Source organism: Gorilla gorilla, chromosome 1 (assembly GCF_029281585.2).
Source record: "Gorilla gorilla gorilla isolate KB3781 chromosome 1, NHGRI_mGorGor1-v2.1_pri, whole genome shotgun sequence".
Lineage (NCBI taxonomy): Eukaryota > Metazoa > Chordata > Mammalia > Primates > Hominidae > Gorilla > Gorilla gorilla.
The window spans coordinates 25,677,266-25,689,421 of record NC_073224.2 but is presented as its reverse complement, the minus strand read 5'-3'; the positions used below and the strand labels follow the sequence as shown (position 1 = coordinate 25,689,421).

The 12,156-nt window shown below is 39.9% G+C and overlaps 1 protein-coding gene across 6 annotated transcripts in view; it reads right to left on the bottom strand.

The window, feature by feature from the left end:
* MTR (5-methyltetrahydrofolate-homocysteine methyltransferase) overlaps positions 1-12,156 on the bottom strand; it is a 105,826-nt gene that overhangs the window by 55,353 nt on the left and 38,317 nt on the right. For all 6 annotated transcript variants that reach the window (XM_019032072.4, XM_019032075.4, XM_019032073.4 and 3 more), the window contains exons 14-15: positions 9,660-9,800; positions 6,748-6,933 (exon numbers count right to left, since the gene is read on the bottom strand). In XM_019032072.4, coding sequence (XP_018887617.2) covers positions 6,748-6,933; positions 9,660-9,800 — 327 coding nt within the window. The remainder of the gene's footprint in view (positions 1-6,747; positions 6,934-9,659; positions 9,801-12,156) is intronic.

The following is a 12,156-nucleotide window of genomic DNA, read 5'->3' as shown; positions in this document are numbered from 1 at the left end:
CATTTGCTTTTAATTTGTGGTCACAGTTAAGTCTAAATTGGGAAAACCTGTCCTTAGACAAGACCAAGCACTAAGCAGTGCCAATAAACAAAGCACGGAGTAAAAACACAGGATTTGGAAACATACGCCAGTCTTCAAATGAGGAAGACCAAAGGTAAAAACTTGGTTCCACCATGTCCTAGATATGACACTGGTCCACTGTAAAATGCAATGGCCGCCACCTCGGTGGTCACTCTGAAGACTAAATGAAATAACCTCTGCTTGTGGTTTTCAACCAAAAGATACATGAGAATCACCTCCAAGGCTTTAAAATGTCTAAAGCCAGGCCTCATCCCAGACCAAATGAGTCAAAACTCAAGAGCTGAAGTCCAGGAGTGTGTACGATTTTTCAAAAGCTCCAGCAGTGACTGCCTTCCCTGTCAGAGTGAGTCTGCTTTGCACTCCTAGTTAAGCACCACAGATCCCTAAGGCACAACATTCCATTCTCACTCTGAGTTGACCTTGCTTCCAACTTCACTGAGAAAACAGAAGCAATTATAGACTCCCGCCAGCACATCAACCAGCATGCCTGCAGATCTGCACTCTTTACTCTGCCTTCTCTTTTGCACTTTGAGCAAACTGTCCAGCTACTGATCTAAAGCCACCCCTCCACTCACACCGTGACCGCCATCTCTCTCAACTCACAAGGTCATGGCTCTGGCAAATGCATCCTTTATCTCCTGCATCAATTCCTCCCTCTCTCTCCCAGATCATTCTCATTAGCTTACAAAAACATGTTGTCACAGCATCTACACACACACACACACACACACACGCACACGCCCTTTCTGAACCTCGTATTTCCCCCCTGGTTTCCACCCTATTTTTTTGCTCCCCTTATGGCAGAACTGTAAAAAGTTGCCTATACTGCTGCTTCTATTCTTCTCCTACTCTCTCTTGAACCCACTCCAATAAAGTTTTCATCTCCTTGGAAACAGTACAGCAAGATCACAAATGACCCCATTTCTAAATCCAACGGAAAACTCTTGGTCTCATCCCACTTGATCTATCCACAACTCTTTAAACAGCTGATCATGCCCTTTTCTTTGACGATTGTTCTTCACTTGGCTTCCAAGGGAACTCTTTCTTCTGACTCCCCTCCTACCATACAGGCTGCTCCTTCTCATATCCTTCTGAGGGTGTTTCCTCTTCTCCCCAGTGCCCTAAGCACTGTGGCTCTAAGACTCACTTAGTCCTAGGACTTCTCTACAGTCATTCCTTTGGTGAGCTCAGCCAGTTTCACTATTTTAAATAGCATGTACAAATAATTCCCAAAAAAAGGAATCCTATCTTCAAGCCAGACTTTGCCCATGAAATCCACTCATTTACACAACTGCACACTCGACATACCCACCACATACTAAGTCCAAACCCAAACTTCTCCTTACCCCATCCCAAACCTGCTTCTCTCAGTCTTTCTTACCTCAGTAGCTCCTTCCTTTCAATTGCCCAAGCCAACAGATTCTAAAGTTATCCCTGACTCCTCTTTCTTTCACAACCTATACCCAATGTGAATGCAAATCCTATTGGCTCTATGTTAAAAATATATGTAGAAACAGATGACTTTTAACATCCTCTTTTGCTTTCACCATGGCCCTAACCATCACCATATCTCATCTGAATTACAGCAATAAACTCTAACATTTCTGCTTTGGCCCTAACAGACCATTCTCCACAAAGAACCAGAGAGGTTTAAACATAAGTCAGATCATATTCGCTCCTCTGTTCAAAAGTTTTCAGTGGTGTCCCCACTCACTCTGAGTAACAATGTTAACGAAAAATGTTAGGAATGGCCTCCAAGGCCCTATGTGATTTGACCTGCCACCTTTCCAACCTTGTATCTTCCCAACCTCCTCCTCTCCCCTCTGCTCCAGCTACTCTGGCTTCCCTGTTGGTTTTCAAACAGCACAAGCATCTATCTACCTCAAGATTCCCTCTGCAAAGAACACTCTTCCCCTACATTTTCACATGGCTCACCTAGGCTTCTGCTAAAATGTCACATCATCCATGAGGCCTTCCCAAACTATCCTACATAAAATAACATTCCCCCACCTCCATGCTGAGGGGGGATCAAATCCTCATTTCCCTTTACCGTATTCAACACCATTCAACGTGTGTATATACACACACATTTTTTTTTTTTTGGAGACAGAGTCTCACTCTGTCACTCAGGCTGGAGTGCAGTGGTGCAATCTCACCTCACTGCAACCTCAGTCTCCTGGGTTCAAGCAATTCTCATGCCTCAGCCTCCCCAGTAGCTAGGATTACAGGCATACATTACCACATCTGGATAATTTTTGTATTTTTAGTAGAGACAGGGTTTCAACATGTTGGCCAGGCTACTCTCGAACTCCTGAACTCAGGTGATCTGCCTGCCTCAGCCTCCCAAAGTGTTGGGATTACAGGTGTGTGCCACTGCACCTGGCCAATTATATATATATATATATATATATATATATGTATATATGTGTGTGTGTGTATATATATATATATATATACATCTTTTTTCTTTAATTTGTTATTCCCTTTGTCCCTAAGAATATAAATCGTACAAGGACAGGGACTAGGTTTTATTCTCTGTTGTCTCCTCAGAGATTAGAATAGGGATAGGGCCTGGCACATACTAAGTGCTCAGGATATATTTGAAGATATTTGCCTCATTAAAAAGTAACAGTTGCTATATATATTTTTAAAAGGAGCATTCAGATAACAAAAAAAAGACCTTCAGGAAAAAGAAGAAATAAAACTCAATAGAGGGTTTGGAGGATAAATGTAGATATGAAAATCTCACCCGATGCAGAGCAAAACACCAGAGTTGGAAAACAGGAGAGAAATATAAGAAAATTAGGCAACCTGTCCAAAACATTCAATATCTCAATAATATATGTACCAAAAAAGAAAATAAAACAACTCAAGGACACTTCCTACCACTGCAGCTGTGAGTTTCACAAATGAAAGGCCTACTGAGTGCCAGCATAATGGATGGCTCATCATCGCGAGAGTTCAGAACACGGTGAACACAAAAGATTCCCCAAAGCCTCCAGAGAATAGAAAAACAAGTTTCACAAAAATAATCAAGAGTTAGAATAGTACAGCCGGGCGCGGTGGCTCACACCTGTAATCCCAGCACTTTGGGAGGCCGAGGCGGGCAGATCACGAGGTCAGGAGATTGAGACCATCCTGGCTGACACGGTGAAACCCCGTCTCTACTAAAAATACAAAAAATTAGCCGAGTAAGGTGGCGGGCGCCTGTAGTCCCAGCTACTCGGGAGGCTGAGACAGGAGAATGGCATGAACCCCGGGGGGCGGAGCCTGCAGTGAGCCGAGATCGCGCCACTGCACTCCAGCCTGGGCGACAGCGAGACTCCGTCTCAAAAAAAAAAAAAAAAAAAAAGAGTTAGAACAGCACTGGACTTCTTACTAATACCAGTGGGAACGAGAAGACAATGGAGCAGTACTTTCAAAACACAGAACAACTTCAAGTTTGTACTCCTATGCCCATGCAACTGCCAATTAAGTGTAAAAGTAGAATACGGCCATTTTCTGACACGTAAGGTTTCAAAAATATTTACTGCCATGTTTTCTTTCACAAGAAGCTATCAGAGAATGCACTCTACCAAATGACTAAAAAAAAAAAAGATTAACCAAGAATTTGGAAATTATGAGTTCTAAAAACCTAAGAGAAAGGCAATGGAACCCCAGGAGGAAGGTAAGGGACAGCTAGCAGTCACAGCTGTGCAGCTGGCCTACTTCCAGCTCATGTCAGAAGACTTGGAGGGAGAATTCTTCAAAAAAGTAGTATGACAGTCCTCTTAATGTGTCTGGCTACATTGGATATTTGAGATTTATACAACTAGGGGACAATCTGAAGGCGAAATACGTAGAAAACAATGCAAACAAAAAGATAAATATTACCTTCATAGAAAACAAATAAAGAGTGAGAAAGGATAAGCAATCACAGTATACTACTGCATGGCTCAGCTTTTACACTGTTTAATAATGTAAGCACTGAAAAGAATTATAGCTAAAATGAACTATATTGGGAAGGATAAAAGTAAAGCTGTACAGAGTCAGGGCAGTGGATGGTGAAAAGCTAAAAAATCTTTAATCACTGTAGGAAGTCAATAAATAAAAACTAAAACTGGAATTTGAAGATAAAGAGGTAGATGCTACAAGAATCAGCTTAAAAAGCTGAACGTGGGTGCCTCAGGATCTAGAAGGCTGAAGGCTTTTGTTTTTCTTTTTGTTTACGGAACTATGTGTCTAACTATTTGCAGAAAATACAATTATCAAAAGGTCCCACACCACACTAAACTTGTAGTGGATGATAACAACTTTTCAGACGGACAATTTTAACAATGTGCCTCAAAATAGTAAATGTGTACACTCTGACATAGCAATCCCACTCCAATAAACTGACTCTAAAAAAATCATTCTACAAGGGGAAATCGCTGCATGAATTAGGATATTCATTGGCCACTGAACTGTTCATGCTACTAAAAAATTAGAAACACAATTTCATTCAATAATAGATAGTAAGTAAAACATACTGGAATGCAATGCAACCAGAAAACATGGAGTTTTAATCCCTATCCACTAAGATGGGAAAATGCCAACATTATGTTGAGCAGGGGAAAAGAGTTACAGAATACCAGGTACAATCTTGTTTATACAAAACTTTTCATTTGCTGAAACCTCTTTTGCTCTTTCTCCACGTGGCCATGTGGCTTGCTCTCTCATTTTATTCTGGTTTTCAAATGTTCCCTCCTCAGAGGGGTCTTACAAGACCACCTGTTCTAAACAGGCCAACTCTTCCCTGACAGCCTCTTCACTCGACCATTTAGCACATGCCCTGATGAATGAAACCAGATCTCCTAGGCCTGAATCCCAGCACTGCAAACTGTTAGCTGTGTGACAACCGCCAAGTCCTGGGACATCTCTGTGCTTTAGTTTCCTCACAAGACATTCAAAAATAACAAGAATACATACCCAGAGTTTATATGCTTGGAAGAAGAACTGATTTAATGTGTGTTGTGTACTTGCTTGGTGTGAATTAAGGTTCAATATATGTTAATGATCAAAACTATCTCTCTTTTGCAGTCTTCTGGATGATTTGAATTTTTTCACAATGAAGAAAATGTATCTTTCATACAAAAAATGCATTTAAAAACAATTTCATTTCAAAAATACAAAACAAAGACAGACAGAAAGAAAAAGTACATACAATCCTACTACTTGTTCATTGTCAGTATGTCCCCACTTCAGACCACCCCCATCTCAGATCATCCCTACCCCACCCAGTTGACAACCATCAAATTCTTTTCTCTGCTTATACAGACACACATATGTAAATGTTAAGTACTTTTATATTAAGTTGGGATCATGTCACTCATTTTTTTCATTTTTCAATATACTGAAGACATGGTTCCATCTCCTGATTCTTTTTAACTGCTGCACAGTATTCTATGTAGTAAGGACCAAGTTTAAGCATTGCCCTAGTAATGGACATTTAGTGTTCTCAGCTTTTTGCTACCACAATGCTACAATAAATGTGGACACATATCCTTATACACTCAACCTTATTACTAGATTCCCAGGAAGGGCTTAATCATAAGAAATATATTTTTTAGTGGTTTTAAATAGGTACCAAAATATTCATACAAAGTTATGTGAAGTATAAAACATAACAATAATCAGTGTATCACACAGATGAACGATCATTATATTTGAAGCTTCCCATGTGCCCCACCCTGATTCTATGGCAGAGCTATTATGAAGACTGCCATTTATCAATCTTCTAATTTTTTCTTCTATTTGATAAAGGAAACTAATCTCATTATTTCTTTACTTTTTATTTCTTTAATGTTTACAAAACTTAGTATCTTCTCATAAGTTTATTGGCTATTTGTTATTTCTTTTTATATAAATTGTTATTTCCCTTTGTCCATTTTCCTATTGGGTTGACTGGGGTGTTTTGCTTTCTGACTTATATAAACTCTTTGCATATTAGGAATATTCACCCACTGCTATTATTCATGTTGCAAATAGCTAACTTTATTTTAGTATATGGTTGGAAATGGGAATCTAACTTTATTTTCTTCCAAATGCACAGCCAGTCATCCCAATAGCATTTATTGAATACTTCAACCTTTCTCCATGAATGCAAAGACTTTACTATATATCAGATTTTCATATACAGTCATTGACCACATAAGGACACTTAAGTCAATGATGGATCATATAAACAACAATGGTTCCGTAAGGTTATAATACCATATTTTTACTGTAAATTTTCTGTTTCGATACATTTAGATACACAAATACATATCATTGTGTTATAGGTGCCTATAGTATTCAGTACGGTAACATGCTATATTAGCTTATAACACAGAAACAATACACTATATATACCATCTAGCCTATGTGTGTAGTAGGCTATCCCATCTAGGTTGGTGTTAATACACTCTATGACGTTGGCACAATGACAAAATCACCTAATGATGTATTTCTCAGACCATATCTCCATTGTTAAGTAACACATCATGTATGACTGTATACAGATACGTGCACATATATGTATATGAATGTATATGGAAAGAGATATATGTATATGTGTATGTATATATGGAGCTGTTTCAGACTTGCATTTTCTCCCACCACTATCTAACCTGGGTAACACAATGGATTAGGCCAAAAGAAATCACTCACCTGTCCCTCTTCATCAAAAGCCATGACCACCATAGCAGCTCCATACTTTTTAATCTTCCTGGCCTTCTCCAAGAAGTCGTCCTCTCCTTCCTTCAGACTAATGCTATTGACAATGCACTTCCCTTGGCAGCACTTTAACCCGGCTTCAATCACAGCAAAATTGGAGGAGTCGATGCACAAAGGTACCTGAGATCAGAAAGGCAAGAAAATCACAGACAGGCCACAAGTCACTATAAATTACTTTTCAAAGGCTCCAAAGTATTCCCTATTTCTTCTTTAGCAAAACAATAAACAAAAAATAGTAGTATGTCAGAGATAGAATTTTAATATACTTGTTCTTTAAGCCCAAAATACTTGGAGTAATTTCAGTCTTACAAGATACTCCATGCATGGGCCAGGGATTTACAACTCAAAGATGACAGCTGAACATCAGAATGAAATCAGTGTGATCAGTTCACCAGCTTCAGTGCAGTACACTTTCAAGCGCCTAAGCCCCGAGGCAAACACCTCAGCTAGGATTTAGACATCCCTGATCTGACTCAGGGATTAATGTTTAGCCTTGTGTCCTTTGGGAACAGCCCTCTAGCCAAGTTATTCAAATTCAACCTTCCCTTTAGAAAATCAAGTTCTTTACTGAAAAAAAAAAAAAAAAAAGAATTTTAATATTAGAAAGGAAAAGCAGATCTAATTATCAACAAATGCATATAACTAAAATACAGGACAAAACTGAAATGCACAGTTGAGAATAGGTTCCTTTTAATTCATACCTCTGTTCCAGGAAAGATGAAAGGAAGGGCTTGAAGAATTAGATTGATACAAAGAAATGAAATGAGGCAACTGATCTAGGCTGCATTATTTTTATATTTTTAAAGACAGGGTCTTACTATGTTGCCTTGGCTGGTCTTGAACTCCTGAGCTCCAGGGACCCTCCACACTCAGCCTCCCGAGTAGCTGAAACTACAGGTGCATACCACAGCTCCCAGCATAGGCCACATTATTCAATTAAGCCATTCAATAAATAATTAAGTGACTACCATATTAGGCCCATACAGGGAAAACAGTAAGAAAGCCAGGTCTCTGGCTCCACTGAGTTTATAAAGATAAATAATTAAACAAGTAATGACATAAAGTGTGGTAAATGCTAAAAGCATAAGAGAAGCACAGACTGCCATGGAAGCATATTTCAGGGGCACCCAGTCTATGAAGCATGGAGAATGGGGTGGGAAAATCCAGGGAAAGCTTCCCAGGGCAGGAGACATTTCAACTGAGGACTGAAAAATGAGTAGTCAGCAATTTCCTAAGCCACGCCACCAAACGAGCAAAAAAGAACAGGCACACTACCAGTTTTGCTTTTTCTTAGTATGCTAGGAATGAGAGGTTTGCTAAGGAAAGGGTCAAATGCAATGACAACACCAGGCCAGTGTATCGGCTTGTATTTGCTTGCTGATAGTTTGGTGTCCCAACCCTACTGATGAAAAGGTCCTGGTAAAATGATTTTATGCTTTACCACCTGGGTAGAAATTTGGCCTCCAATAAGTTGTGGTAGTAGGGCAAAACCAAGAAAGATAAGAAATTACTGTAGCAATCAGAACACTAATAATTTATTGAGTTACATGGGGTCCTTCACAGTTGATAAAGCACTTGCATCTTTACAATTCACAAAGGGGGTTTGATGATCCCATTTTAGAGACGAGGAAAGCAGGGTCAATAGTCCATTGACTTGATTGGGCCTTACAAGGCGAGTCTACCCTCTTCCCAATACTAAGCTGATAAACAATTGGCTATACCTCTGATTCTAACTAACTTTGAACAAGTTGTCTTGCTTCTTTGTACCTTAAATTCTCAAAATATTTATTCCCAGAGGAATGACAAGACTTTTTAGTAAAGAGTTTTAAGACACAAATGAAAGATGGACAAATGTAATTCAGTACCTACCATAGACTCTAACTTAAATCTGCTGAATCTGCTGAAGCCTAATAAAAAACCAACAGCTCAACCTGAAAAATGCAACTCTTAAGAGCACTAGGAAGTTTCTTTAAAAAAGAACTTCAAAAATCACTTCCTGCCAGGCACAATGGCTCCCAACTGCAATCCTACCACTTTGGGAAGCCAAGGCAGGAGGATTGATTGAACCTAGGAGTTCAAAATCAGCCTGGGAACACAGCAAGACCCGACCTCTCTACTAAACATTTTTTTTAAATGATGCGTGCCTGTGGTCCCAGCTACTCAGGAAGCCAAAGTGGGAGGAGCCTGAGGTTGCAGTGAGCTATGATGCACCACTGCACTCCAGCCTGGGCCACAGAGCAAAACCCTGCCTCAGGACGGGAAAAAAAAAAAATCACTTCTCATAACAAACTTAACGGCAGAAAAACAAGGTAAGATTTTTTTTTTAAATTTTAGAACTCATTTAAAAATGTTTAAAAGACTGACACAAAAATCAATTTTCACCTTTTGAAGAACAAATGTAAAAGCTGACATAATCTCTTGATTTAATCTTGTTTTATATTTTTGTCTTAATCTGATAAGCCTAAAAGTTCTCTCCTTCCTGTTATAAGAAAGAATTCACTGAGTTCCCTTGCCTATGGTAGAAATAGAGCCAATGATTTTCCTTCACAGACATGGAAAGTGGGTTGTTAGTCTGTCCAGACATCTGAGGAGACTCAATTCTCATGAACAATCCCAGAAGCCTTGGAAACAGCCAGGCTGAAGCCACAGCTGTCTCCAAGATCTGCTTTATATGGAAAGGTTATCAGTATCTGAGAAAGCTGACAATCAGAAACTACCCTGCTTTCGATGTTGAGAAACAGAAAACCAGTTCTTGAGTTCACAGATTAATGGGACAACTGGCACAGTTAAATGAGTGTCAAAGTGAGACAAGTAAATCCCCCTGATAAATATAAACTTTGTATAACCTTTGCGATGTCTGGCTCGGAAGCAATTAAGTTGCAAAATCTGGTCATTGCACTTGGACCATCTAGCATGCCATCATCCATGTTGATATCCAGCACCTGGGCTCCCATTTCCACCTGCACTTTGGCAACACACAAGGCTTCCTGAAGGAAGAATGAGAGAGGAAGCAGCATTAGGAGACAGTTACTTGGAGAAAAGGCTAATGAGGTAATTCCTTACCCTTCCCAGCAATCCTTCAAATTACACAGACTACCTAGCCAGACTCCCTGACTCTGGGCCTGCTGTCCACCCATCACTCATCACAAATTAACCTTTCTTACACATCTCTTCCATCACATCATCTCACTGCTTAGAATCCACCAAAGCTGTTTTCCTACCATAAAGATTCTAAATCCCTCAGCATGGCAGTCAAGGCCCTCTGAGCTGGCCCCATCTTCCTACCCAGCTGAACTTCCCATTCCACCCCGACTGGAGCCTTCACCCAGCCAAATCTGTTCCCACCTCTGTGCTGCAGATCACGTTGTTCCCTCTGCTTGGAATGCAATCCCTTTCCCTTCCACATTGTTTAAGACCCAGCTCAAGCCCCATCTCCTCCAAAAAAAGTCCTTAGAGAAACCATCCAAAACGATATAACTCTTCAGTATTTGCCAAAAACTATATAACTCTTCAGTATCTGCCGAAAGGATTCATTGCAGGCTGTTAATAGGAGTTACATGAAAAGAAATGTGAGTTAAATAAATTTCAGCAGGTTTTTATAACACTGGAAGGCTTTTCAAATTATTTAATGCGCTATTACACACTGCAATCTTCACAAAACAGAATACAGCATTTCCCACTTATGACCGTCTAAGGAATATTTTGTAGGATAAGTGTTCCAAAAAGTCTTATATACTTCCCATTCTGAACAATGCTGGGCAAAATATACATGTTCCATAATACTTTCTAAGTAACATGGCAGAGACTTTTTGTTTAAGTTTTCACTGTACACTTCATAGTGTAATGAAATAAGCAAGGATAAAATCAATAGTAGATGCTGATGTTGTCTTGATTTTTTTTAGCCCAAGGAAAAAAAAAATAGAAACTTTTAGCACTCATTGTGATAGAACAGGCATGAAACCCTATAGCATATGCCACAAGGAAACACCACATGTAGTGAGCCAAGGCCACATAGAGAAAAAGGATCACAATTAAATTCAGTAAATCTGGACCGGGTGTGGTGGCTCATGCCTGTAATCCCAGCACTTTGGGAGGCTGAGACAGGCAGATCACTTGAGGTCAAGAGTTCAAGACCAGCCTGGCCAACATGGCAAAACTCCATCTCTACTAAAAACACAAAAATTAGCTGGGCCTGGTGGCATGAGCCCGTAGTCCCAGCTTCTCTGGAGGCTGGGGCAGGAGAATCACTTGAACCTGGGAGATGGAGGTTGCAGTGAGCCAAGATCATGCCATCGCGCTCCAGCCTGGGTGACAGAGCAAGACTCTATCTCAAAATAAATAAATCAATTAATTAAGTCAGTACATCAAAAAATGTTTTCTAGTATCAATACTAATTTAAATAATATAAAGAATAAAAAGAAGTGTAAATCACAATCCTGGTTCTTGAAGAATTTATATCTAGATGGAAGCACATGTCACAGTCACGTAAAAAACTACTGGGCACTGCCATACAATGTGTGGGTCAAATGCCAAGATGACCTCAACATCCAGGAAAGGGAAAGGTCTCTACAAACCAAAATGGAGGAAGCTAACTGAGAGGGAGCATCTTCAGCTGACTAATGGGGAATGGATGGAGCAAACAGACAGGAGATAAGGTAGTAAGCAACAGGGTCAAAAGACCTCAAAAACGGAAATGCCAATATCTGACCTATTTCTTAAGAATCACGGAATAACAGCTTCAAAGTCTAACCTTCCCAAACAAGCTCAGAGAGATGAAGTGGTTTGTTTAAAGATGTATGAGTTGGGCAAGAACACAGGACTGGAACTTCTTTCAGGTCAATGTTCTTTCCACTAAACCACAAAGGGATCACTAAGTCATAAAAGCTAGACTCTAATGAAGAGTCACCTGTCCCTTCCTGTTTCTACTGCCCCCTCCTACTGTTTCCACCAGGCAGAGATAGCAGAGTGGTTAAGGGCACATGCTTGGGAGACTTGGGTTCTATCATTTACTTGCTGTAAAACAATAGGCAAGTCATTTAACCTCCCCAAGCCTCCATCTCTACACCTGTAAAATGGGGATAACCACAGTACCTATCTCCACAGGCTGTGATGATTAAATGAGTAATGACATAAAGTGCTTAGCACAGTGACTGGCACATAGAAAGACCTTATTAAATGATAGATATTATTACTTCCACCTGTTTGCTTCTTCCTAAAGTGCTCTCAGTGTCAAATCTATCAAATCCACCAAAGGGACACCATAGAATAGGCATAAGAAGCAAAACATAATAGAAACACTGCCAACTGAAGAACACTATATGGCTAGGAAGAGTCACTGGCACT